Source organism: Vicugna pacos, chromosome 7, assembly GCF_048564905.1.
Source record: "Vicugna pacos chromosome 7, VicPac4, whole genome shotgun sequence".
Lineage (NCBI taxonomy): Eukaryota > Metazoa > Chordata > Mammalia > Artiodactyla > Camelidae > Vicugna > Vicugna pacos.
In genome coordinates, this window is record NC_132993.1 from 5,227,040 (window position 1) to 5,253,451 (window position 26,412).

General features: G+C 56.0%; 2 protein-coding genes across 2 annotated transcripts in view; one reads left to right on the plus strand and one right to left on the minus strand.

Annotated features, from left to right (window-relative positions):
• Positions 1–105: 105 nt before the first annotated feature.
• Positions 106–18,024, minus strand: NOS3 (nitric oxide synthase 3). Its single transcript, XM_072964191.1, has 26 exons — positions 17,824–18,024; positions 16,239–16,341; positions 15,741–15,889; positions 15,367–15,529; positions 13,961–14,052; positions 13,729–13,870; positions 13,408–13,547; positions 13,120–13,294; positions 12,458–12,559; positions 11,700–11,894; positions 11,499–11,572; positions 11,170–11,314; positions 10,829–10,933; positions 8,098–8,165; positions 7,522–7,638; positions 7,246–7,420; positions 5,496–5,628; positions 5,293–5,371; positions 4,967–5,154; positions 4,219–4,391; positions 3,720–3,930; positions 3,542–3,629; positions 2,415–2,536; positions 1,459–1,607; positions 843–1,037; positions 106–717 (listed from the first exon to the last, which is right to left on the minus strand). Exons 1-26 carry the CDS (start codon positions 17,979–17,981, stop codon positions 556–558), a joined length of 3,603 nt encoding a protein of 1,200 aa, XP_072820292.1. The 5' UTR covers positions 17,982–18,024; the 3' UTR covers positions 106–555.
• Positions 5,596–26,412, plus strand: part of KCNH2 (potassium voltage-gated channel subfamily H member 2) — a 57,797-nt gene continuing 36,980 nt past the window's right edge. Inside the window, exon 1 of the mRNA XM_072964182.1 lies at positions 5,596–5,637. Within this exon, the coding sequence (XP_072820283.1) occupies positions 5,613–5,637 (25 nt within the window). The 5' untranslated portion in view covers positions 5,596–5,612. The remainder of the gene's footprint in view (positions 5,638–26,412) is intronic.

Sequence of the window (26,412 nt, forward strand, 5' to 3'; positions counted from 1 at the left end):
ATGTTTTTAGAGGGCTGGGTCAGAGAGGAGTGTGTAGGGCAGGACTCCCAGTCAAAGAATTACCCCCTCCACCTCCCTTTCACTGCAGAAGTTAAAAGACAAAGCTTGTCATTCTGTAACTGTAATTGACAGTGCTGGGTCACACATCTTAGTAGCTCTCATAACTTCTGGTCCAGTCTCTTATGGTGAATCTTCAGTAATAAATATTTGAATGATTTAGAGATCAGGTTTCAAGATAAGATACTCCTTCCTGAAAGAGATGAGGGGAATCTAAAATTCACCTAATCAACACTAAAGGGCTGACAGTAGGCTCAGGAACACCACTGCTGGGAGGGGCCTTCCAGATTTACTCAGACCTGGGTTAGGGAAACAGGCCTAGAGAGAGATAGAGACATTCCCGGGAATAAGGCCAGTCTCTGGACAGGCGTGGGAAGGCACCTCGGGAAGGGGGCGGGGGAGGTGGCTGGTCCTGGTCCGGCAGACAGGAGAGCGGCACCGCCGTCGTGGACTGATGGCCCCTCTTTCCGGGAACTGAAGTGGAAAGCAAGCGGGCTCTCAGGAGCCAGGGGTGTCTGGTCCCGGCGGGTCGAATGCCCAGGGCACTGCGCCCCGGAGATGCCGCTCCTGCAAGGAAAAGCTCTGGGTGCGTATGCGGCTTGTCACCTCCTGGGTGCGCAGCGTGAGCCCGAAAATGTCCTCGTGATAGCGTTGCTGATCCTGCGGGCAAAGAGGGCGGAGGATCAGGACCCCGGCAGAAGCTCGGTGAGGAATGGGCCCCGCCCCCGGCATGGCCCCGTCCCCGGCTGGACGCCCCCCGCGCATCTGGCCCCGCCCCTCCGCACCCGCAGCACGCCGATGACGTCGCCGGCCTCGTCCAGCTCCATGTCGCCCTCCGTTGCCAAGATGCGCTGCACCGTCTGCAGGACGTTGGTTGCCATGGTGACATCGCCGCAGACAAACATGTGGCCCCGCTCGAGGCAGAGGACGCGATGCACCTCGGCAGCAAGCTCTGTCCGCAAGATGTCCTGCACATAGGTCTGAGGGGAGGCGGGATTAGGGGCAGACACTGATGGGGCTGCCGGGGAGGGAAGGACAGGCCACCGGGGTGCCGGGGAGGGAGTTCCCGGGTGTGGAAGGATTGCTGGAGCGCCAGGTGGGTCCTAGGTGCGCTTGGGTTGGGTTTAGAGAGGCAGAGCCAAACAAGGGGCGGGGCTTGTGTTAGGATGGGTGAGAACCGAAGGGGCCTTGGCACGAGGGTAGGGCCGGGTGGGGCCGGGTGGGGCCAACTGGGGTGGGTGTCTGAGTGCCATTAGGTGGAAGCTGAGTGGTTAGCGGAGGGTCAGCACTGCAGGGGGCGGGGCCGGCCTGACCCTGGACCCCTGTGTTCCGCTGGAGCGCACGTCAGTTCTTTTCCTGTCCCTAGCTTCGGGTTACCCCAGCGTCCTCAGAGTCCCGCACCTTAGGACTGTCGGGTTCCCGGGAGAAGGCGGTCAGGACGCGGCCAAACACCCCGCGCTGCTGGGCATCCTGCACCTCGTCACGGTAGAGATGGTCGAGCTGGGAGCATCGGCAGCCGAACACCAAGGTCATGGGGGCGGGTTGCAGCCCTGCGAGCATCACTGCGGCTTGGGAGAGCCCTCCTCCCTCGGGACATAGCCCTAACGATACCTCCCACTGGCTGCCCTCACCCAGGATGACAGACCAAACTTCCAGGCAGATACAGCTACTCTTGGCTGTTTGGCCTCCAGGAGAGTGCGGGATGCTTTCACAGAGACCCTTCCTGACTCTGATTTACAGAGAAGTCGAAGGTCACAGGAGGTGGTGACTTTCCACTGGTGGAATGGCCAGTGGTGACACTGTGCTACAGCTGGGGCTTCTGACTCAGAATCCATGCCCTTTGTACCACTGACACTGCAGTCTGAGACTGTCTAGCCCCTTTCTTGCTCCAACCCCATGTCCTCCCACACTGTCTTCCTTCCTCTCAGTCACAGCCCTGTTTTGATTTACCAGTCCCCTGGGAACCCTATGCCCAACCTGAATACTCTGTAGCCTCTTTGGGTCTTGGACACATGTAGGTGACCTCTGGCACAGTCCAGAGTCCACCTGGGGCATTTCTGTCTTCTGAGTCCGAGCCCCACCTTCTCCAGACTTCCAGTTGCCTTTGTCCTTAATCTCACCAACACCTACTTTGTGCCCGGCACCAGGAAGCCAGACCAACAGTGCCCTGCCGTTGCCCCTAGGGCCCCTTCCCCCAGTACTGTGCCCTTGGTCTAATATACTTCTTTCCACCTTTGTGGCCCTGTTCCTTGCCCTCTTTCCTACCTGATTCCTGCTTTCCAGCCCTGTGTTCCTTTGTCCCTAAATTATGTAACTCCCTCCTACCTTCCAGTCATTCCCTTGGCTCCCAGCCTCACCTTTGCTCTCAATGTCATGCAGCCGCTCCTGCCAAAATCCTCGAAAGGGGGCGATGCCAGTGCCAGGGCCCACCAGGATGCAGGGCAAGCTGGGATCAGGTGGCAGCCGGAAGGAGGGAGCCCTAGCAAAGAGACTTTCTATCAGGCCCCCTTTCCTTCACTAGCTACCTCATTCTTATCAACCTCAGCAGGATGGAGAGGAGAGCTTCCACTGAAAATGAGTTTGTGTCCAGCTCATAGTAAGCATGATGTGTTTAATAAAGGAACTGCTTACAGGCAGAAACTCTCTGGACCCGTGGTTTCTGGAGGCTGGGTCAAAGGAAATACAGCTTAAACTTGAACTGAAGAATGTTTTGATGTTTAAGAGATATAGAAAGTTTGAGGAGGAGAAGGACTGAGCCTTTTGGTTCATAATGGGTTCACTGGGTGTGTTAATTTTAAGCCATAGCCCCGGCATTGGTATTTGGTTTGTGTGCACTAGATTGGCAGTTTATTTGTAGTTTAGCTTCCTGATGGGTTTGGGTCACTGGGCCTAGCTGGTGCCATCCTGGGAACTCTTCTTAGTCCCACCTGAGACTTTCAGCTCCTGGGCGCTGGATAGGGCAAGACTTCTGAACACAGCACGAGGGAAAGGTAACCTGGATCCTGCACTTGCTTTGAGTCCTCAGTGATACTACCATCGCCTAACCAGTTGTCCCTGGGCTAAGTGGGGACGGGGCATATTCCCAGGCACCCTGCCTGCCAACATCAGGCCAGCCCCAAGGATGCAGGGAGGGGCACAGTACACCTGCTAAAAGGAACAGGGCCTGCTGGGTCCAATCCCAGCCCCGTTTCTGGGAGCTGCAGTTTCAAGGCAGGACCCTAGGTCCAAATTAGTGAAAGACCCAAAGTTTAGACAGAGTTCTGAAGTGGTTTAACTGGATGCCCCACCCTTGATATGTTAAGTGGGTCCTCCCTGCTACCAATCAGACCCCGCACCAAAATTTCCACCCCTCTCCGTACATCCCTGGAGATCCCTCCATCTGTCCCCGGCCATCCATGTGGCACTCTGTCCACCCCTGCTTGGACTGGCACTCTCTTCTCAATGCCCCTCCCACCTCCACCCCCCCCCCCCAGTGCTCACTTACCCTCTGATGAAGCAGGGCACAGGGTCTCCAGTCTTGAGTTGGCTCAGCCATGTGGAGCAGACCCCGTAGTGCAGGGGACCCAGCCCATCTAGGGGGGTGGGGAGGGAGAGGGCCAGTGAGGGGTCCATCCCGGGGTCACTGGGTGACCCTGGCCCTGCCCCGAACTCCCTGGCCTCACCTTGGGTCCTGTATGCCAGCACGGCGACTGTGAGGTGGATCTCTCCTGGATGGGCGCTGGGTGCTGAGCTGACCGAGTAGTACCGGGGCTGGAGCAGGGGCAGCTGGGTGAGGAGCAGTGGGGCAGGCAGTGCCACGGATGGAAACTGCTCCAGCACCTCCAGCAGCGTGGGGCAGCGGAACCACTTCCACTCCTCATAGCGCCGGGGGTCCTGGTCGGGGCAGAGGCAGTGGACTTGGAACCTCCTAGCCCTGCCTGTTGACCTTCCTTCTTGACCCCTCCTGAGCTGAGCCTCCTGGAGGGTTTCTCTCTCCTCAGTCCAGGCCAACAAACATTTCTCGAGCACCATCTCTGTGCCCCTTTAAGGCATGAGAATTCAGAGATGAATAGGAACTCCAGAGCTGGCTGTTAGATCCCCAGTACTTGTTAGCCAGGTGGGTTCCTCTCCCCCCAGCTCATCCTGCCTCACTGGCCCCTGCTCCCCACTGAGGTGGCCAACCTGGCTGAGGGTCTCAAGCTCCTGCTGTTCGCTGGGCTCTTCAGCTAGGGTGCTGAGCAGTCGAAGAAGTTGAGGGCTGGGCGGGGAAGTGATGTCCAGAAAGAAGGTGAGAGCCTGGCGCAGCGTGCACGGGGGCAGCCGGGGGTCCCGCACCCAGCAGGGAGGAGGGCCACCTGCGGGGTGGTGCAAGGGGAGGGGCTCTGAGGAAGGGGCCAAGCCTGGACTGCATTTCCTGGAGTGATGACTGCTTCTTGGGGGTCCACGTGGGCTAACCACACCTCATCGTGTTTTATCTGAGACCTGGCCCTTGAACAGTGGTGGTAAGCCTGTCCGGGCAGCCTCTGTGTGTGTGTGTGTGTGTGTGTGTGTGTGTGTGTGTTTGACGGTCCCTGTTGGATTGGGTTGGTCTGGGTTCCTGCCTCTCCCCCACACAGCTTATTTTAACTCCACTTATTGGAGCGGCAGAAGGTAGACCCAATGGCAGCTCCAGAGCAGGCTAGGGTGCCTGGGGGAGCCTTTGGGAGGAGCCCAGAGGGAGGGGATGGCCGCGGTGGGGCGTGGTGGTGGGTTCTGAGAAAGGAGCTGCGCTCTGCAGACTATCCAGCAGCAAGGCCAGCCTGGCAGGATGTAGCTCAGCCGGCTGTGAGTGGAGGTGGCAGCCTCCTGCCAGGTCCTGAACCCGAGGGGACCCTGGGGCCAGAGGGATGGGGGCGGCTCTCACGGTCATGCCCCAGACCACACCCCTCACCAGGGCTGCCCTTCTCCAGCTGTTCCACTGCCACAGGCTCGGTGGGCGGCGGCGGGTCCTCCACACGGCTCAGCAGCGCTTCCACGAGGCCTGGCCGGTTGGGCGGGCAGATGCCTATGTGGTCTCCTGGCTGGTACTGGAGCCCCTCCTGGCCTCCAGTGTCCAGGCGCACCAGGATGGTGGCCCGGCTGGGGATGGGGAGAAGAGGAAGTTATAGGAGGGCTGAGGGGATGAAGGGGAGGGGAGGCAGGATGTGGGAGGAGGGCCCCGGGGTCTGGGGAAGGAGGGGCAGGGACAGGTGTGTGTGGGGGAGTGGTCCTCCTCACGTGGACTTGCTGCTTTGCAGGTTTTCCACTGAGCGGACTGTAGCTTGGAACATCTTCCGCCTGTGCACGTGGATCAGGCCTGAGGGGTGGAGGGCCAACGAGACTGAGCCTGAGCTGGGGACCTGGGCCTGGCCCCCGAGTGAGTCCGGGGACCCCAGAGAGCCCAAAGGGCCAACAGAGTCAGGGTGAATTTACGGTCGCACCTGGCAGCAGCTGGAGGCTCTCGGCCTGGACACTCAGTCGGTACCGCTGGCGTTTCCAACTCCGTCTGGGGCTGAATATGTCCTGGGCAGCAGCCTTGGCATCTTTTCCAACGCAGAATGTCTCACAGGAGGCCTGGGAGCGGTAAGGAGGTGAGGGCTGAGGACCTCTGGCCACCAGGGAGGGCTCAGAGGGGCTGATATGGGCCACCAAGCTGGGCGGGTGGGGTTCCCAGTTGCCCCCTTCCATTCCTGGGGCTGCTGGAGCGGAGGCACCATCTGAGGCTGGCACTTGTGGGATGGGCAGTCCCAGGGGCCAGAGGGAGAGTGGACCTGAGACGGAGGCTGAGGCTGCCAGCACCTGGTTCTTCAGCCCATTTCGTGCTTTGGCCACTGGGCTAGCTCTTACTTTGCATATATCTGTATCACACCCACTCGCTTGTTAATCTGGTGAATGTTAATCCCATGTCCCAGGGAGCACAGTGCTTGGCACACAGTAGGGCTCCATGAATACGTCCACGTGTTCAGAGCTGTGTTCACATTCTACTCCTGTACTTGCAGCTTACCTGCCTCCGTGTCCCCGTCTTTATACCTCTTCAGGGTCTGGTGAAGGCTAAATGAGATACTTTATGGGAAGCCCTTAAGTGCTCCTGGAGTGGGACACAGAATTCCGGCGGCCATGCGAGGGGGTCTCTGGCTGGTCTCTCCTGCCCTGCCCTGCACATAAGGGGCTGGAGGGAGCTTCTGGGGCAAGACCCCTGGTAGGGTGGATCTCCTATTTGTCTCTGCTCAGGCGCGATTCTGGCAAACTGCTTGGCCAGTCCCCGGCTTGAAATCTAGGGCTCACTCATGATTGGTTGCTCCTTCTCCTCCTGCCTGGTATCACCAGTCCTGTTAATCTTTCTTTTGTGTGTGAAGTCTTATATCTCTTCCTTCCTTCCTTGGCCCCCTCCCTTCCTTCCTACCCCTACTGCTACCACCCTGGTTAGCTCAGGGCCTTCCTGCTTCTAGTTGGTTGCTCCTCCGGTTAACCCCGAGCCTCTGAAGTGGTGTCCCTAGTTCACACTGTTCTTTTCCCTTCTCTTGTCCCACTCCCAGCTTCCTGTCGCTTCCCTTTGTCTGGATTCTTTAGTTTTGTTTTCCATTTCCTCTTCTCCTCCCCAACAAACCCTCCATCTGTCTGGCCGGCTCTCCCCAGCACACCTCCTAGGATGCCTCCTCCTCAGATGCCTTCCTCCTTGCCATCACTCTTGAACTCAAGCCTTGGAACCCTGGAGAGGCCAGCGCTGCCCTGGAGCAGTGGCTGGACTGGGAGTAGGAGCCCTGTTCAGTTCCAGGCATAATCCCCAGACCAGGAAGAGGCTGCTCTGGAGGAAGCCCAGGCTTAGAAAGTCACAGCCCTGGGACCCGGGGCCTCCTTGTACTCCCCTAGGCCAGGATCCCCTCCAGTCAAGGCACCACCCCAAACCTGTCTGGCCTCTGCAGTTTCTGCGTCGGCCTCAGCATCAGCCCTTGCCTTGGTCTAACTCTCTCCTGATCCCTTCTCCACTCAGCCAGAAGTGCTGACTGTGCAGTGGCAAAATGGAGGTGGATTTTAGAGGAATAGAAGGGGCCAGAGAACCACGTGAATCAGGGCACTGGTGAGGTCCTCCGTATTGCAGGTCTCTGGGGCAGATGCCCAGGTTGGCATGAGTCAGCATTGGGGTTGGAGGAGGGCGGGAGTGAGATGTCGCGGCAGGCCTGGGGAGCTCACCTGGAAGGCAGCCTGGGCCCAGCCGCGGAAGGCCTCCTCCTGGCCACACAGCTCGTCGCCCTGGCCCAGCTGCAGGAGCCGCTCCCCACCCAGCTCTTCCAGCCGTGTGTCCACCGCACGAGCAAAGGCGCAGAAGTGGGGGTACGCCCGGGAGCCCAGCCCGAACACACAGAACCTGGGGTGCAGGGAGCCGTCACTGGAATCCCCCTTGTCCTGCCTGTGTGCCCAGACAGCTTGTCCCTCTCAGTACGCCTCCCCTCACTGCGGCCCCCAGACCTGAGGGTCCCCAGCGCCCCTGCACTGTCTGTGTTGCTGGACTCCTTTCTTTTCCGCCGCCAGGAGGACACCAGTGGGTCTGAGCAGGAGACACTGTTGAAGCGGATTTTGTAACTCCTGCAAGAGAGGAGAAAGACAAGGGTGTCACAGGGATCTGGAGACAAGGTGCAGGCCCAGACACAGCCAGGGGACGGCTTCAGGGTCTGCACTGGGCAGGATGGATGGGACCCTGCCTTTAGGCCTGGCCTATCTCTCTGGAGCAGGCTTGGGACTGGGGCTGAGGGCTGGTGTCCCAGGGTCTCTGAGCCTCCAGGCCCTGCTTCCCTTCCTCTCTCTGAAGGAGACCTCAGGACTGATCGGCCCTGACAGAAGTGGGGACTGAGGGTGGGCAGGTCAAGAGGATGAGGCATCCTAAGGCTGTCCTGGGGGCCCAGGCGCCTGCTCTTCTGTCCTCCCGCTTTTTGGGAAAATGACCTGCATTCCAGAGGGAGAGGTCTTTAGACCTCCTTTCCTTTTGTGTCTCCAAATGCCTCACCGCCCTGATGCCCTCCCCCCGGAACTCCTGTCCCCACTCACTTGTGTTGTTCTGGCCGAGGGGAGCTGTTGTAGGGGCCCGACATCTCCATCAGGGCTGCTGCAAAGCTCTGGCGGGGGGAGGGGAGTGTTGGCGGCGTAATTAGTTCATTTCAAACTGTATAGGAGTTTGTCCTGCACCAGGCTGGTCCTTATTATTATTATTTGTACCTTTTTGTCATTTGAAAATTTCAAAAATAAAAGGTATTGACTTTCTGAAAATGTTACAGAAGTGGGTAAAGTAATGAAAGAGAAACTCTATCCTTCCCCAGTTTGATCCCCTAAGGCATGTGTACCATGGACAGCTGTTTAACTTTCTAGCCTTTATTTCATTGTACTTACATACATATCTATATTTATAGTTTATTTTTTAAAAATAAAAGCGAGACCATATTATACTTCCCTGCTGTTCGTCAATAACCTATCTTGGATGTTCTTCAAGGTCAGCACACCAGGACTGACCTCATTCTTTTGAGTGACTACATAGGATGCCCTCATTTGTAGGAACCATCATGTATAAGACTTCCCTCTGACAGGATGTCTGGATGATCCACACGCAATGCGCAAACACTCACACACGCGGTTCCTCATTTGCGTATTTCAGTAGGGTAGTCCTTAGAAAGGGAATCGCTGAGTCAGAGGACATAAAAGCTCGATGGGGTCATCAAATCGTCCTCCAGCATCAGGGTAGAGGGTGCTCTTTCCTCACTCCTGTCAACACTGGGTGTGACCAGTCCTTAGCATCTCAGCCAGTTTGATAGATGGGAAACAGCTCTCAGTCTCCCTCCATTGCCCTGGTCGCTAGTGGCACTGACATCTTCTAGAAGGCTGAGCCACATCACATGCTGCCACGGAAACAGCTCAGCACTACATGCTACAACAACCTTTCCACGGGAAACATCTAAACGTGGCAAGGCCATAAAATCCCAGTGGTAACTGTAGATGCATTTAGGTGGCAGGTCTACAGGCTTACCATAAGTAGCGTGTACCCGAATTTTACTTTTTGAACATTTTGTTGGTGTGTAATGTTCATACAGAAAAGCAATAAATTGCTTTTATAAACATGTTATAAATGCACAGCTTTATAGATCTTCACAAACTGAACCTACCTGTTTAATCAGCATCCCATCAAGAAACATTGCCAGCATCGTAGAAGTCACCTTCATGGCCCCTCCCCTCGCCCTCCAGTCACTCCCACTCCCACCCTGGGGTGACCACCCACTTCCCTGATTAAAACACCACGGGTTAGTTCTGTCTGTTTCTGAACTTGATCCAAAATGCATCCTATGGTCTGATTCTTTTGTGTCTGGCTTCTTTCCCTCTACGTGATATTGGAGATTCATCTGTTTCGTTGCGTGTGGTTGTAATTTGTTCACCCTCATCGCTGTATCGCATTTGAATAGACCATGATGTGTTATCCAGTCTACAGTTGAGAGTCGTTTGAATCTTTTCCAGTGTGGGGGTGTATCATGAACAATGCTGCTATAAATATTTTTGTTTGTGTTGTTAGTGAATATATGCCATTTTCTCTGGGGCAAATTCCTAGGTTTGCTCCATTAAAAAAAAATTGAGGTGAAATTTACGTACATTGAAATGCACAGAACATAAAGGTGCAGTTCAATCTGTTGGGCTGTTAGGCAGTTTCATTAGAAAAAAGTTAAACATACATCCACCCACTGACCCAGCAATCCCACTCCTAGGTATTTATCTAAGAGAAATGAAAACATAAGGCCACAAAAGCCTTGTGCAAGAATGTTCATAACAGCTTTATTCACAATAGCCAAGCGCTGGAAACGGCCCAGGTGTCCGTCAGCAGGGGAATGGAGAAATAAACTATGTTCATGCTCTGGGTGCGGTTCGTGGACAGAAATGAACCACTGAATCATTCAACAGCGAGATGAACCTCCAAGGCAGGCTGAGTGAAAGAGGCCAGAATACCATGTGGTCCCCAATCTATGACGTTCCAGGGCGGGTGATAGATGCCAGAACGGTGGTTGCCTTGGGTGGGGAGATTGGGACGCAGACTGACGGGAAACTGACAAGGGGACTTTTCAAGTGATGGAAATGTTCTCTATCTTGATAGGGTTGTGGGTCACATGGGTGTAAATATTCCTTTTACACTAAAAAACGTTAGTGAGTATTTTTCTTTGAAAGGCAGATCAGAATGAGGACGGAAATGGGTGGCAAGGCAGGGGAGAAGGCTTCCATCTGCACTCTGCTCTGGGGACTGAGGAGGTGCTTAGTGCTAAGAAGGCGTCTATCACTAGAAGCAGAAACAGAGAAGGGCCCCAGAAATGCAGCTGGGGACAGCCTAAGACAGAAGTGGGAAAGATAATAGTTAACAAGGACGTACTCAGTGGTGAGACTCTAGTTTGTTTCTTTAAAGATTTGCTCAGAAAGTGAAGTTACCTGGTCTCTGTTGGCACCTGAGGAGTGCTTTTTTTGTTTTTTTGTTAAGAAGACAGAGCTTAGATCTCACTCGAAGTACCGTCTTTCCCATTTGTCAAAGCCTGAGCTCATTCTCACTTCGCTTCCAGGAATGAAATGCCTTCTGCGTATTAAACACTTGCTCTGATGATGGAAATGACTGGGGGACTGGGGATACGGTTAAGAAGGGTGTGTGTGTGTGTGTGTGTGTGTGTGTGTGTGTAGGAGCCACAAGGATGGCCTGCAGTGTGGCTTCCAGGTTTGAGTCTCTCCTCATTTCCAGTAGCCCCTTTCCCGGCAGCCTCACCTCTCCATTCTCGGGCGGATCGCCATTCCCAAATGTGCTGGTCACCACCAACACCAGCGTCTCATGCTCCAGGGACACCACATCATACTCATCCATGCAGAGGACCTGTGGGCAAGGAGAAGACAGATGTCTTAGGGACTTGGGCCCTGGTCCTTCTCACTCTGACCCTCCCTGGCAGGGCAAGATTCTGACCCTGACTTGATCCTTGAATCCCTGAGGATCCTAGGGTTCCTTGTGGGCCCTGATTTGTGACCCTCTCCTGACCTCCAGGGTGTGTCTGAAGATGGGGAGACACCCCCTCCCCTGGCTTTCCAGACCCTGCCCTCTGAGCTCAGTCCTACCCGGGGGTCGAAAGCCTTCCGGAAGAGCCTCCCTAGCTGCTGCGCGTAGCTCTGGGCCCGGCCAGTCTCGGAGGCGTACAGAATTGTTGCCTTCACTCGCTTCGCCATCACGGTGCCCATGAGTGAGGCAGAGATCTTCACTGCACTGTGGGTGAGGGCTGGGTGAGGGAATCCCAGGCGTACAGGGCCAGGGCCATCCCAGGCGTGGGGCCCAAGCACGGTCTTGGTGGGTGTGGGTTGGTGTGGAAGTGTGGAGGTGGTGTGCCCAGACCACTGCTGGGGAGGTCCCCCTGGGTATGGGGGAAGGGCAGGACTCCTAGAGCACCTACTTGGCCACTTCCTTAAAGGTCTTCTTTCTGGTGATGCCGGCGCCCTTGGTCGCACTCCCCTTCCAGGGGTCTGGCTGCAAGGAAGTGATGGGGGGGGTGGGAGTGGAGGGAGAGGTGAGGAAAGAAAACCGAAGGTGGGAGGGCCCTGGGGGCTGCTCAGTTAGAGCTGACATAGTAGGCGAGAGCCAGTGGGGTGGGCACCTGGTAGCGGAAGGCAGGGGACAGGACATAGTTGACCATCTCCTGATGGAAGACAGGTGTGAGGCTGCCTGAGATAGGGGGCACGATCCAGGCCCAGTCGGCAGGGCAGCCTCCCCTCGCCTTCTGCTCATTCTCCAGGTGCTTCATGAAGGAGGCCGTGGCTGCGTGGTGATCCACGATGGTCACTTTGGCCAGCTAGGGTGAGGGGGGGAGGGAGGGATGGGATTAGACTCGGCCCACAGACCCCACCCTTCTGTCACCCCCAAATCTGATATATACCATCTTCTCCCAAACCACCATATTGCCCCTAACTGCAGCATCCATGGTCTTGCTCCAAATTCAGCAGGCCAAATCTGCTCCAATCTCCACCCTCTGTATTCCCTCCATAGCAAAATAGCCACAACCCTTGAGACCTTATAGAAATACTCAGCAAGCACTGGTTTCCTCAAATTACAACACTCAGCTTGCCTTTGATCCTGGAATTAGAGTTCCCAGAATCCAGTGGATCCCACAAAATGCAATACTTAGTATGCCCTGGGGACCAGAATTACTGAGTATGAGCTGGTGGGCGGGGCCCCCATACTGCAGGGCCCAGGATAGCATGTGCCACGTGCCCAGAACTGCAGGCCTGGTGTGTCCCATGGCACTCAGGCTCTGGAACTCCTTCCAGCTGTCTTTGACCCCTGCCCCAGTTTCTAAGCGCCTCCCTCTCTTCTAGCCCTGGTCCCTCGCACTCTGGCCAGTCCGAGCCTGTGCACCTGATAACTGTGCAGCACAGCCAAGTTGATTTCCACTGCAGCCTTGTCTTTCCAGAGGGACGAGGTGGTCCGGGTATCCAGGTCCATGCAGACGGCCACATCCTGGGAGCAGGAGTGCATGGCATTGTTAGGCATGGGGCAGTGGAGGGTGACAGAGAGCATCTCTATCTCTGACTCGTGAGTGAAAGGAGTCAGGGTGGGTGTGTGGCTGTCAGGAGGCCTGACCGCTTCGTTTGGAGCTGATTCAGGTTCTAGCTGGCAAAGGCACCACAGAGCAGAGAGGGACCCTGGGCCAGCCACTTCTCAGCCCTAGCCTTAATTTCTCATCTCTAAAAGGGCTTTAACACTTTTCAAGTCAAGACCCACTTTGAGAATCTGATGAAAGCTATAGAGCTAGAGAACCTATCCACAGAAAAAAACTATATATTCATGCTTTGGGATGTGCCCCCCTTTGCCCTAAACTTGGTGGTTCCAGAACCCTCCTCTGCCCTTCTAGCTTAGGAGGCAGACTGGACCTGACCTTGCTTAGATTCTCCCCGTTGCTGACATCCTGTATACTTGTTTGTGAGTCAAAACCTCCAGCCCTGGATGGGGTGGGGCCCACAGTTCCTAGTGTGTCCCTCTGCTGGCCCCCGCCCCTGCCACCTGCGCCCAGTCCTCACCTCCAAGATGTTGTAGCGGTGAGGATCGCACAGATTCCGAGTGCCGATCTCAGTGCTCATGTACCAGCCGCTGAAGGGGGCCGCAGGGAACTCCAGGCCCCCGATTTCCAGCAGCATGTTGGACACTGCCGGGAGGGCATACCAGCGCAGGCCCAGGGTTGCAAACCACTCCAGCCTGGGGGCATCAGGGCGTGGGATCAGTCCCTGTGGAGCCTTGCCTGCCTGCCCACCCACTGGGTAGCCCCTCTTCTCCCCTCTTCCACCTGACCCAGTCCCTCTCGTGCTCACGTTGGGTGCTCCAGGGGCACCTCAAGGACCAGCTCGGGGGGCAGAGCAAAGAGTTCTGGAGGCTCATCTGGGGCCTGGAGCAGCAGGGGCAGCACATCAAAGCGACCGTTTCCTGGGGTCCAGCCATGCTGGATGCAGAGCTGCTGGGAGTGAGGTCGGAGATGGGTCTGGGGGGCCCAACCCCCTTCTTTGACATCTCCCATCCTTCATCTCAGTGAGGTCCCCTCTCCCTGCTGCACTGACCACTCTTTGACTGGACCCCCTTGCCTCCTCCCCAAGCCCTCATGGGCTGGCCTCCCCCTTCTCCGCCTCTGTGTCCACCTCAGTGATCTCCACGTTGGCTGGATCACCCCGCACGGAGCCGTCCTGCTGCCTGTAGCCTGCGTAGCGCACCAGCTGGCTATTCCAGATTCGGAAGTCTCCACGGCCCGGAGTGCGCTGGGGGAACACTGTGATGGCCGAGCTGACATGGGGACGAGAGCTGGTCAGAGCCCAACGTCATTGGGTGTGCCTGGGGGAGGGGTGGGGTCTCGACAGCATGCGGGGCACTCACCGAAGGTTGCCCCGGTTGGTGGCATACTTGATGTGGTTGCAGATGTAAGTGAACATCTCCTGTGCAGAGCCGCAATCCCGGGCATCAAACACCTGAGCCATCCGAGGCAGGGAGACAGGAGGGAGATGGGGTCTTGAGGATCAGCCCCAGGAGAAGGGAAGGAGGCAGGGGAGGTACTCCGAAGCTTTCAAAGGCTGGGGGTGTCACAAGCTGTTAGGCATGGTTCTTTATCCTCTGGGGGGCTTCCCTGACCATTTGCACCCACACTTACCCCTTCCTGCCCTTCACCCAGTAAGCCTGGCATAGCATGGTCTGCTCCTTGTCTCTTGCTGGGGCGAGTGTCTCCCCATCCCTACAGAAGCTGACTTGGTGCCTGGTACTGAGGAGGGACCAAGTCACTGCTAAATTGATGACCGGGAGGCCACCTAGGGGTGTGGGTGGTAAGTTCCCCTTCACCCATGGTGCTCAAGCAAAGGCAGGTGACTCTCGCCAGTTTTCTGACTCTCCTTGAGCACAGTGATGATGGGATGGGGTGGCTGCAGTAGGTGCCTCCGGGGACTCTGCACTTCCTGACTTTCTGATGCTAAGAGAAGTCTTCTTGACAGATGGGTGGAGGCCCCAGCAAGAGGCTGGGAGGTCCCTTTCCTGCTTCAGGTAGCAGACTTGTGTTAGTGACAGGGGCAGAGGTGGCAATGGTTGGCCTGAGGGCATGAGCGGAATCAAATATAGAATTTCTGATGGGTTCAGAGCTGAGCTAGAGCTTTGCACAGTTTAAGGGATTATGCAAGTGTCAGACAGGATTGTTCTGATTCTGATTTGATTCGAGACTCCTTTGGGATTTACTGAGCATGTGGCTTTATTCCAGATTCTCTGGTGTCCAGTTATAGCTAGGGAGGCCAAGGTAATGGATTCAGTTCCCCTGCGGGTCAGCTTGCTTCTCTGAGTGCCTGGCCACAGGCTGTTCCAGTAACTCCGGGTGCGCTGTGGGTCATGTGTGAAGGAGGGTGTGGGGACCAATCACCAGAGACTGGGAGGTGCGTCTGGGATGAGGAGGCTGCGCTGGGCAAGTGAGGCCCACGAAGAAGAAGCCGTCAGAGGCCTTTGTTCTGACAGTACCCCCAGGGATCACTGCTCATCTGTCCTCAACTACTCAGTGCGTCCATCCGTCCATCCAACCGTCCATCCAAATGTTTCTCCCCCAACCCAGGCACTGCTATGGGGCTTAACAACCAGGTGTTAGCTCCTGGGCTGAGAGCTCCCCTGGGAAGTACCAGTCTCTCAGGGAACAGGCAGGAATGTCCCCACTGCTTGGGGCCCCCCAGGGAAGACTCAGGATTTGTTGCACCCCTCTTTTCCTCTTCTATGTCCCCCAGCCCCCAACCTGGGTACTTGTTGGCCAGTCACACCTGCAGCTTCCCCCACTGGATCCGGCCCACACAGCGGGGAGCGTTGCGCCAGGCCTGCTTGGCCCCGAACACCAGCTCGCTCTCCCGAAGCTGGTAGGTCCCCGTGGCTGCCACCTCGGCTTCCACCTCCTGAAGCCGCTGCTCGTGAGCCTGGGAACCACTCCTGGGGAGGAGAGGGAGCAGAAAGAAGTCGTGGGGGGCGGGCGCAGGCCTGTGTGAGTGTTGCGGAAAGGGTGGTGTGCTCAGGCCCTGCTTGAGAGTCAGGATGGGGGAATAATGAGAGAGGCCCTGGGAGAAGGGACACCGTTTCTAGGTCTCAGCAGGACCTGGTCAGAGGACAAGGGTGGGCTGTGGATCTCTGAGGAGGCTCTCACCTCTTGATGGAGCTGTAGTACTGGTTGATGAAGTCCCGGGCCTGGCTCAGCAGCTGCTCAGCGGGTGGAGGGCCCTGGGAGGGCCGGCCTGGCAGTTTCCGTGGAAATACGAGGGAGCCCAGGCAGCGTCGGGGGGTACAGGGCCCGTCCTGGGTCAGAGTAGGGGGCAGCCGGGAGAGCGGGGAGCACAAGTCAGGACCAGATCAGGGGGAAGGGGCTGGGGGGCGGGGCCCGGAGGCCGGAGTCTGGGGCCGAGGGAGGGAGGGTGCCGCGAGGAGTCGGCGGAGAGCCTGGGCTAAGACTGGAAATAAGGCGGAATTGGGCAGGACTCAGGGCAATGGCTGGAGGCTGAGAGTGATAGAAGTCCCCTGAGCATCCCTTAGCCCCTCTGGTTCTTCCCAGTCTCCTCCACTTTTGGAGAGGAGGGGCCAGTGCTGGAGGGGATGGGCCTCAACCATCTTGACCCCTAACTTGGGAGAGGGGTGCTCTGGGCCATACCTGCTGTGACTGAGCACTCAGAGTGTCGTAGGCGATGCTTCCCACCTCCCAGTTCTTCACACGAGGGAACCTGGGCCCCTCTGGAGGCCGGGTAAGCGGGGGGCTGTTGGGAGCCAGGGCAGGGTCATGGGAGAGAAGTGTGGCTTTTGGATGTACAGCATTAGTAATCTAGTGATTTACTGCTTGCCTGCCTTCTCTTTCATCAGTCGTCACAACCGCCTTAGGAAGTAGGCAATAGCGTACTCCCATTTAAAGATGAGAGATCTGAGGCTCAGAGAAGTTAAGGATCTTGCCAGGGCCCGCATGGGCAGAGCTGCCCCTTCTACACCCAGGCCTGCCTCACTCCTGCCTTGCTCAGCCTCCTGATGCTCAGCCAGACCCTGGGCTGCCGGGGCTGTGGTGCTGGGATCCTGAGCCCCTGGCCCCAGGCTGAGTCCTCATCTCCACTGCTCCTCTGGGCCTGGGGTGTTCAGCCCCCTGAAGTTGAGATGACCCTGCCTTGAAGGGAGGGAGCCTCCTTCGCAGTGGAGGAAGCCCCAGCAGGGATTCCTCAGTCCAGATTTCCCAGATTTCCCTCCGGCTCACACCCCTCCTGACAGTGGCCATCGTGTGAAGGGAAGCCTTGGAGGCCTTATCACTTCCTCCCAGAGCTGCCAGCCTAGCTTCGGAGAGGAAGGGAGGGACTCAGGCCTCGGGTACGCCTGTGCGGTCGGGCCCCTGGCCCCTTAGCCCTTCCCCGCACAGCTGCCCGCAGCCCCAGCCACCCTGCCTGGCCTGGCACCCGACCTGGCCTCTGCCTGTGTCCTTCTCTCTGGGGACCTTTGCCCCACAGGGGCCCCTTCTGAGGGCTGCGGCTGCACGGCCAGTTTTGGGGTTGATGGCTAGAGGGCAGAAGGGCCTGGAGCAGAAGAAAAGAGCCTAGCTGGGGGTGGCGGGGCTAGGGTATAGCTCAGTCATAGAGTGCGTGTTTAGTATGCAGCATGAGGTCCTGAGTTCAATCCCCAGGACCTTCCTTGAAATCTGAATAAATGAACCTAATTACCTCCCCCGCTTAAAAAAAATTAGGGAAAAAAACCCTGAAAATAAAGCCTAGCTGCTCTGTTTTCTTAGAACCTCCCTGAGGACCCCGTTTCCTGGCCCAACTCTCTTCCCTATCCTCTCACTCCCTTGTACCTACGTCTCCCCAGCTCCTTTCTTCTCCTGTTATCATGGCTGTTTGTTGAAGTCTTGCCGTGAACTAGAAAGTTACAACAACCCCACGGGGTGTACTGCTATATCCCTATTTTAATATAAATATAAATGGAGGCTCAGAGAGGTTAATTAATTTGCTCAAAGTCCAACAGCTCTTGGCGGCAGAGCAGAAATCACACCGTGGCCACTCGCACCTGGTAAGCTGGCACCCTCACCCCCGGCTTTCACCTGTTGCCCGCTGGCCCTGTCCTGGTCTGTCTGAGCCTCCCTGGCCGGCTCCTTCTGTCTACACTGACAGCCTTTTGCGCTGGCAGCTCCAGCCCTTCTGAGCCCTGGCCTTCAGGCCTTGCCACCCATACTCTTGCCATCTGTTCCTAGCCTCCGTGGCCCTCACCTGTGGTCTGGCGCCGGTGGGGGTGCAGGTGCTGGTGCCCGGCTGGGCTCAGGTGCTGGGGCGGCCGGGCCCTGCTTGCCGCACAGCCCGAGGCCCAGCCCCAGCCCCAGGCCGCAGGGCGGCCCGGGCTCCTGGCCCACGCTCTTCAGGTTGCCCATGTTGGCTTCGGCCTGGCGTCTTGGGCCTCGCGTCTGCTGTGAGGCTCCCAGCCGAGCCTCAGCCTTTTCCTTAGGAAGGGGAGGGGGCAGTGGGAGGGGGCTCTCCGCTGCTGGCCCTCGCCCCGCCCCTGTCCCACACACAATGGGACAGGAACAAGGCCGGCTGGGAGGCTCTAAAGTCTCGGCTCCCCGCCCGCAGGCCCAGAGGGTGGGGGGGCCGGACGCCTGGGTTCCGTTCTGAGAACGAGGGATGACAAGTGGGAACCCAGGTGTCTGGCAGAGCCCTGGGGCCCAGGAAAATGGTGGGGTGGAGCAGCCCGAGCAGCAGAAAGAGCCCTCTGTGGTGCTGACCAGCGGAGAGGCCTTCCACCTCACCCTCGCTGGCCTTGCCCTGAGGGGTCAGGCAGCAGGTGAGCCCTCTGTCAGTTGCAGGCAATGATTCCCAGACTCTTAGTGACACCAGGGACCTCTAGGGTCACCCTCGTACTCTCCTTCACCACCCCCCTACATCTAGGTGCTCCTGGACCTTCGAGTCCTTTCGGATTCTTGAGGATATGGGCCCAGCAAGGATGCAGTGACCCTTTGCCCTTGGGTCTGGCATTAGGGTATCCCTTTCCCCCCCAGCTCCAATTTCCTGGAACCCCCACCCCCTGTGACTCAAGTGGGGGACACAAAAGAGCAGGAAGCTGCCATCCAGGGCCTCCACCCCAACCCTGTCATCCAGTGACGCATGCTTCCCTGGGGGTGGTAGGCCAGAGATAAACCCAGCAGCCAGGGCTGAGGCAGACACTGCCCACTGGGGAGATCTTGGAGCCCTAGCAAGAGGGTGGGGAGAGGGGAACTACAATTTCCAGCACGCAGGTGGTGCCCACTGACACTCGCCAGGCACCTTGAGCAGTAGTGCATGCTGGGGTTTGTAGTTCTAAGATATGGAGGGGCTGGAGAAAGGCCATGAGCTGGGGCATCTGGATCTACAGGGGTCGAAGCCCTGTGGATTTGAGACCACAGAGGCTAAGAGAATCTGCAAGAAAGAAACAGAAGTTGAGAGACTGGGATAGGCAGAGACCAGGAGAGGCAGACAGGCAGACAAATAAACATGTAGATTTGTGTTGGCTGGACTCCTCTGAAAAGCAGTGGAGGATGTGATTGGTGTGGACCTGGGTGTGGGTGTCGGGGGGCAGCAGGCGGACCAGCCGGAAGGAATGGGCCGTGCTCTGAGCTCTGGGATCACACCAAGAAGGTAGGGTCTGCCAGTCTAGAAGGAGGAGGGTGAGGGGTCCTTGTAAACATGGACAAGCCTGAGTTCTTGGGCGCCTGGAAAGCTTCGCTGGCCCTCCTGCAGGCAAGGGGCAGGTGAGAGGCAGAAGGCTGAAGCCTGTGCTCACTCCTGGCCTGTCCCCCAGCCTGCCTCTTCCCTGGAGCCTGAGGCCCCACCCGACTTGCCTCCCTTTCCAGTGAGGCTGGAGATGGGATCCAGGCCCCTACCTCTCAGACACATTTCCTCACTGTGCCTGAAGCAGGCCGACCCCATTTCTGGCTCCCATTCGGTCACCATTGACTACACATCACTCCTTTTTTCCAGATTCCAGTTAAGAGAGCTGTGGCTGGCTTCCTCAGGGACAAGGAGCATAAGAGGCTGAACTCTTCATGACCTCTCACCGATAGCACTGACCCTAGCCCTTCCATGTGGTCTCCTAACCTTGGGGTCTCCCCTCTCATCTGTGCTCCACACTGCTGCCAGACTCATCTCGAAATCAGGGCTTCCCTCATGCTTTGGCTCTCCCTGAAACCTTCAACCCAAGGTCAGAGCCACTCCAACACACTGGCCTGGCCGTCAGTTTCCCAAATGTGCGGCTCAAACCCTCTGTTCTACACAAACAGGCTTCCTCACAGATATCCAACCTGTCCTTATGTCTTCCTGCCCCTGGGCTCTTGCTAATGCTGCCCTGTCCACCTTTCCCTTCGCCTTCTGACTAAAGATCTTTCTTTTCCTTCCTCACGGCCCAGCTTTGGCATCTCAGGAGGCACCCTGTCCAGAGGGAACCTGCTGCAGGAGGTGCAGGTGTGATGGCCTCAGAATCTGCCCAGCAGCAAAACCCAAGCCCTCACGCTCCTCCGAAGCGTCAATCCCTGAGCCCCGGGAGGTACATGGCTCACCACTGCTGCCCTGGGGGCGTCTACAGGCGGTCTTTCTGTGGTGCTCCCGCTGGCCTGGTGAGACCATCTCAGAACTCACTGTGATCCGAGGCTTCTCCCACCTCATCCTCTTTCTTTTTCTCTCCTTTCACAGATGTCAGACCTGCATCCTGTTCCAGAGCCTTTCCCTGCCTCCCCATTATGTTTCACAGGCACAAATCTCTTAGGCTTCTAATTCCTTCTTAGTGTGCTTCCTGGCGGATTTGACCACCACAAGGCCCCACTGTGTTTCTTCTGTGACGCCTTCCTCCCAACCCCTCTCTCCATGCTCCCCAGGCCACGGGAACATCTCTCGCTCTGGTTCCTCCCAGAGTGGTTCGTGGGCAGCTTGCTCTGTGTCTGATCTTTCTTCCAAATGAATTCGTGTGCTCTGGAAGGACAGGTCAAGTTTTGCTCATTTGGGATTCTGCCAGGCCTGTGGCCCCCACACCGAGTAGGTGCTTCGTGAACACTGGCTTGTTCAACTGCTAATGTATGCGGCCGCCCAGGGGCCCATGGCTCTGTTCTAGAGGCAGTTGGAGAGGGGCCATTGAGATGGGAGGCGGCCGAGGCTAGCGGGTCTGGGTGGGCAGAGGGAAGGGATTGGGTTGCTGAGGGTGACGGCGCCAAGAGGGGGCATTCTCCAGACATAGGGAGGTCAGGGACAGTTCAGCACAGCGGCATTGATGGTGGGGGCAGGGGTGGGCCTGAACTGGTGTGGATCTGGGCAGAGGGAGCCATGGCAGCGGTTTTAGGAAAAGAGGGAGAAAAAGTACAGCTGAAGAACGTCGAGGTGAGGCTTTGACGACAGGGGAGCCCCCCTTTGGTCACTCTTCCTGGAGTTGCAGCCAGCACTGCCCATGTGTCCTAACTTCCATCAAGGGCCTGGCTTTCCTGATGGTTTGTGATTCTTCCACCCCTGGGATGGGGACTTTCCCACCCTTCCTCGTGTCCTGCCTTGTTTTTGGCCAGCCACCCTTGATGGGTATTAAGGCTTATGCATCTCAGTGGCTGACTGCTCTTCTTAGCAATTGCATTTTAGAATCATTGCAAAAAACCCCCAAATTTCAAAATGCACAGAGTTGAAGTTTCCACTACTAGGAAAGAATTTTAACTTTAACTCATGAGATTTTAAGCTGGAAAGGACTTTTGAGGGAATTTGTTTGCGAACCCAATTGCTTGGTCTCTGACAGTGGCTGTGTTTTCTGCCACTGGGGGAGGACAGCCCAGTTCCCAGCCCCCATCGGCCTGGTCAGGGAGGGTGACAGACCTTCTGCGGGCTAGTAGTCAGGCCCTCGGCTCCACCTGCTCCCTGAGAAGGCAGCAAACTTTACTCCTGCCTTCCCTTCCAGAGCAGAGAGCTGTGCATGGCTTGGGGTGGGATGCCCTGGCCTTGGGGGAGGAAGGCCCTGGCCCCAGGGGTGTGTGTAGGAGCTGTGGGGTGGTGGAGGGTGGCGGGTGACGGAGCGGAAGGCACTGGCTCTTTATAGCCCAGCCCGGGGTTGTTCAGTGTGAGCTGGAAGCGCCCCGCCCTCCCCACTATGAGCAGCTTCCTTCCTGCCTGCTGGCAAGCCTGGGTGGGGAGCTGAGGGGAAAAGAGGGAAGGGAGGTGGGGAAGCAAGCAGAGGGGAGGGGAGCAGCGTTCTGTGGCTCAGGGAGGCCTCTGTCCTTCTGTCCTCAGGATGCAACTCAGGCCGCGTCAGAAAGCTTTGCTGAGATTCCAGACTGCAAGGTGGAGGTTGGATGTTTGGGGAGGGGCTCTAGGTAGGGTCTGGGGTGTTCAAGGCTCAGGCAGTGGAAGATGTTGCCTGTCTGAAGGGGCTCCAGGATGGCACTTAGGGCGCCTTCAAGTAGCCCAGCCCTTCTTCAGGAAGCCACATGGGGGCAGCAGAGAGCTGGAGAGAAGAGATTGGAGCAAAGGCCTGAGCACAGACACCCTGATACTCAGTGAGATCCAGGATGAGCGAGGGTCAGTGGCGTGTGCCTCTGGCTCAGCTGGGGTGGTGGGTCCACACTAGCCCTCTGGGACCCTGAAGTGGTTTGTTTGCATAAGCCTGAAGTTCCTGATGATGACTCCGTGAGGCGCAGGGATGCCTTCCCTGGGGAACCTCTCTGCTTCCGAGCAGACCACACGGGTGTAGTGAACTGAAGGCACAGGGAGCACATCTAGCAGAGCCCAGGGCGTGATCAGCAGGTGCCCCGTGGCTCCCGCGAGGGGAGGCAGTTCCTGCAGCTGCTGGGGGTCGTGGGAAGGAGCGCTCCCAGACGCCGCCCCATCCTGCAGGGGGCTCCTTAGGGACATTGATCCTGTTCTGGAGACTCTTGTGCTTCCTGATCCTCAGACTGGTAGGACAGTCACGGGGCTGAGAGGACTGTGAGAATCCCAAGATCTTGCCCTGGGAGTGACAGTGACTGTCGATCTTTGGGAGTTCCTGGGAGGGGTTGGCACTAACTTCCTGAGGGAACCTGGGTATTTCTAGGACTTGATTCTCCTTGAGGTTTAGAATCTTCCTTCTGAACCACAGCCTTGGGCGGATTCTGTGCTTGTGTGTGTGTGTGTGTGTGTGTGTGTGTGTGTGTAAGTATGAGTCTGTGTGATTGTGTATGGCTATGTATAGTATGTGCATGGATGTGTGTGTGTGTGTGTGTGTGTGTGTGTCTGCATGCATGTGTGTGCCCTTGGGCAGTGTGGCCTGGGGCTCACTCCTTGACCTCCTCTTCTGGTCCCTTCCGAAGCTAATTTGGACCAAGAACATTGGGGTGGATAGGAATGTTTCCACAGGGACTTGAAATTGCCCTTTCCTCCTGGGATCCAGAGTGAAAATGAGGAGTTTTTAGGGTTAGGCTGAGGTTTCTCAAATGATGACCATGTGGCCCCCTGTCTCAGGCCATGGGGGCCCTATACAGAAGGCCAAGGTTGTCAGGGATCAGTGTGACAGGCCCTATCCCCTTCCTCCCTCCTCCTCTCCCCTCTTCTCTCCTTCAGTCCCTCAGGCTGGCCCAGTTTCCTAGTGTGGTTGCTGTGGTTCCAGGTCTCTTGGGAACTGGGGCTTTGAGCATCCAGAGTGCCCAGCATGGGAATTCTCCAGCAACCATCACTAGAGATTGGCTGGGCAGAATCCCTTCTCCTTGCCTCTCGGGTGTCCCAGGGAGGGGCCAGACTCCAGACTCTCTCCAAACCAGGGTGGGAGGAGGAGCCTTTATATCTCTGCTACTGACCTGTGAGACAGAGACACTCTGATCCCAGGTCCTGATAAGCCTTCGGTCCTTGTGTTTTGTTTTTTCCTGTCTTCCCGCTGGATTATTAGCCCCTTGACCTCCAATGACCAGCAAACGAGCCATTCCTGGTGTATCTGCTGTTGGTGGTGATCTGGGCCTTTCCTGGGTCCTCACTGTTGTCTGGCTTACTTAATTCTACTCTGTGCTGCTGTAGGAACTGGTCCACCCGTGATTTAGAGGAGCTTGATCGAGATGGTGTTCTGCCTTGTGGGTCCAGAAGGGGGAGCTCTCAAAGCCCTTTCTTTTCCAGAGAACAGAGACATCTCGCTTCCTGAACATTCAGGACCCCTGGCCCATGATTGGCCACTGCTGTCACTTTCACACCCTCACCAGCTTAGCCTTCCTATCATAAGGCTCCTCACTGGGCTTCTGTTCTCCAGAGGGACAGAGATGTGGGTGTCCTGACTGATGTTCTCAGCTCAGTCAAATTCTCCTTAAACTCTGCTGCTTTGTGAAGTCTTCCCTTCCCTTTCCAGCCTTAAAATGATCGCTCCCTGTTCTGAAGTCAAAGCATTCATGGTCTGAACCACTTCTTGGCACTTGGGATCTAGGACCATGTGACTTTTCTAGTTGGCTGTCATTATTTGTATTTGGCCCCTCTAATACTGTCTATTCGTGTGTGAGCATATTTTCTTCCCAACTAATTGCAAACTCTTTAAGGCCCAGGGGCTGCATTTTATGCCATGTATTTCTCTAGGGGTCCCTCACAGCATGGGGCACATAGAACGTGACAGATAATTGCTTGTGGATTGGGGAGATGATGGAGAGGGAGACATGGTAGGGCCTGAGTTCTGTTCTCTGGTCCTTCATATTGGCTGAAGATTCATAGGGTGGGATAGATACCCTTTAGGATATGGAACTAGTGTTGGGTTAGCATTCCCATGCCCATCCCTCCCACCCACACTGGGGGAGGCTTAAATTCCACCTGATGAGTTTAGCAGAGTGAACAAGGAATAGTTCTGAAGAGCTAACATAGCTACCTCTGTGTCTAGAGCTCTCTGGGTCTTGTATCTCTCCTCTCTCCTGTGCCACAACCCTGAGGAAGGGTCTGCACTGCTCTGAATCTGTTTTCTCATCTAAAATAGGAAAGTGTTTCTTTCTGGCTCTAATATTTCATAAAGCAACAGATAACTTCAAGGGAAAGAGTTGCAAGTGTAAAGTTCAGAGGATTCATATCTTTTCCTTGATGACTTGTGTTGGGATGAGGGAGGAAGACACATTCTGGACAGATGAAAGCGAGATTTGAGGCTTCCTAGAACCAATGGGCAACGCGAGCTCTTGCTTCACCATGTACTGCCTCCTGGAGCCACTGTCCAGTTCCAGAAGCATTTTTATGATTTGGAGTGACTGTCTAATTCTCTGGGTCTGGAGGAGAGCCCCAGTCTTGGTCACCTGAGCTGCCCTCCCTGGTTTCCTGCAGAGCCTGGCATGGAGGGTTTCAGCACCTTGGACAGAGACACAGCTCCTGGGCAGCCAAGAGAGCTTGGGATTGCCTGCCAGGCCAGCTTCCCTGGCGAGGAGGCACCAAAGCACGGTTTGCTCCTTACTATTTTTCAGTCTCTCAAGGACACCCTAAAATAAACCTCCAACCTATGTCAAAATAATGCACTCGTTCTGCAAACCCTGATGGCATTATTTAACAACATTCACCACCAGAACTATATCCTAGAACAGTGTCAGATACGTAGTAGGTGCTTAGTAAATACTCATTTTAAAGGAATACATGGAAGTTCAGTATCCAGACAAATTTCCCAGACCCCTATCTTTGTAATCAGATTCCCCCTCCTCATCAGTGCCTCCTATATAATAATTCTGGAGTTTCTGTTACTTGCTAAGTTTTGGAGGGCCCCTTCCTGTGTATGAGAAGGCTGAGCCCCACCCTTAAATCAAAGGGACAGATGGCTGTTAAGTTCTCAGACAGAATCAACTTAAACTGTCCCCTCTTCTTTTTTCATTTGGGGGTAAGTAGATTGGTGGGAGGACTCCACACCTGACTCCTATGGGATCCTGCTTTGTGAAGATGGTCATTCCTTTCCTCTGTCCTGAAAAAGCCCTTACAATCCAGGAGGCCCAGCCTTCCCAGGAGGCGCCCCTGGCTGCTTCAGCCCACTCAGGGCCCTCCCTCTTCTGGATTCCCTTGGACATATTGTCAGTAGCACAGTGTCACACCAGACTGTTTTCATGGCATTTCATGCCCATTGGTTCTCTCTCCCCAGTTGGATTGAGGATTCCTTGCAGGTACCATATGTCTGTTTTCAGGAGACTCTGCAGGGGGAGCACAGAGCAGGGTGGAATGGGAGACTGGATGGGTCTGAGGGTCTTCTCACCTTCCCTTAAGGTGTCTCCCACTCCATTTATTTTTAGTATGAAATAAACATGTAGGATGGACCAGGGTCCTAGTTGTGAAGTAACCATTGTCCTCAAGGGCACCTAGGATCAAAAAGCAGAGGTAGGAGATGAAAGTGGAGTGGAGACGGGTATTGAGGGAAAGTGGAGGATGGGTGGTGGGTGGAGAACATGGCTGTGCAGAATTAAGGAATCACTCACTGTTGAGGCTAAGAGGGATCTCAGAGATCAGCTTGTTTGGTCTCCTCATTTTACAGGCAAGGAAAGTGAGATTTAGTGACCCTCCTAAAGTTACCCAACAAATAGGCTCCTTTCCATCACCTCTGACCTGGTTCAAGTCTTCTCCCTCTCTCCCTGGACTACTTCATAGCTTTGGGTGGCAGATTATATTTTTCCAAGGTGGTCATGACAATAGATCCGATTGCACGTGCTTTTTTTTTTTTTATGTTGGTGACAATTCTTCATTGAGAAGTAGGGGGTCTATGTTCCTCTCTTTAAATCTGATGGGCCATGATTGTAGCAAAAGTTATTTTATGTGACTTTCTAGGTTAAGTTATTAAAGGTGGTACAGCTGCTGCCTGGACCTCTCTTGGGACACTTGCCCTTGGAAACCAGCCACCACAGTGTGAGG

Excerpts from the sequence above, each read along its gene's own strand:
- NOS3 (XM_072964191.1), bottom strand. The coding sequence starts at position 17,981 with ATGGGCAACCTGAAGAGCGTGGGCCAGGAGCCCGGGCCGCCCTGCGGC. Across the intron at positions 3,630-3,719 it reads GCTGGCATACAGGACCCAAG|ATGGGCTGGGTCCCCTGCAC; the intron begins GTGAGGCCAGGG and ends CCACCCCCCTAG. Across the intron at positions 1,608-2,414 it reads GCATGACATTGAGAGCAAAG|GGCTGCAACCCGCCCCCATG; the intron begins GTGAGGCTGGGA and ends TGATGCTCGCAG.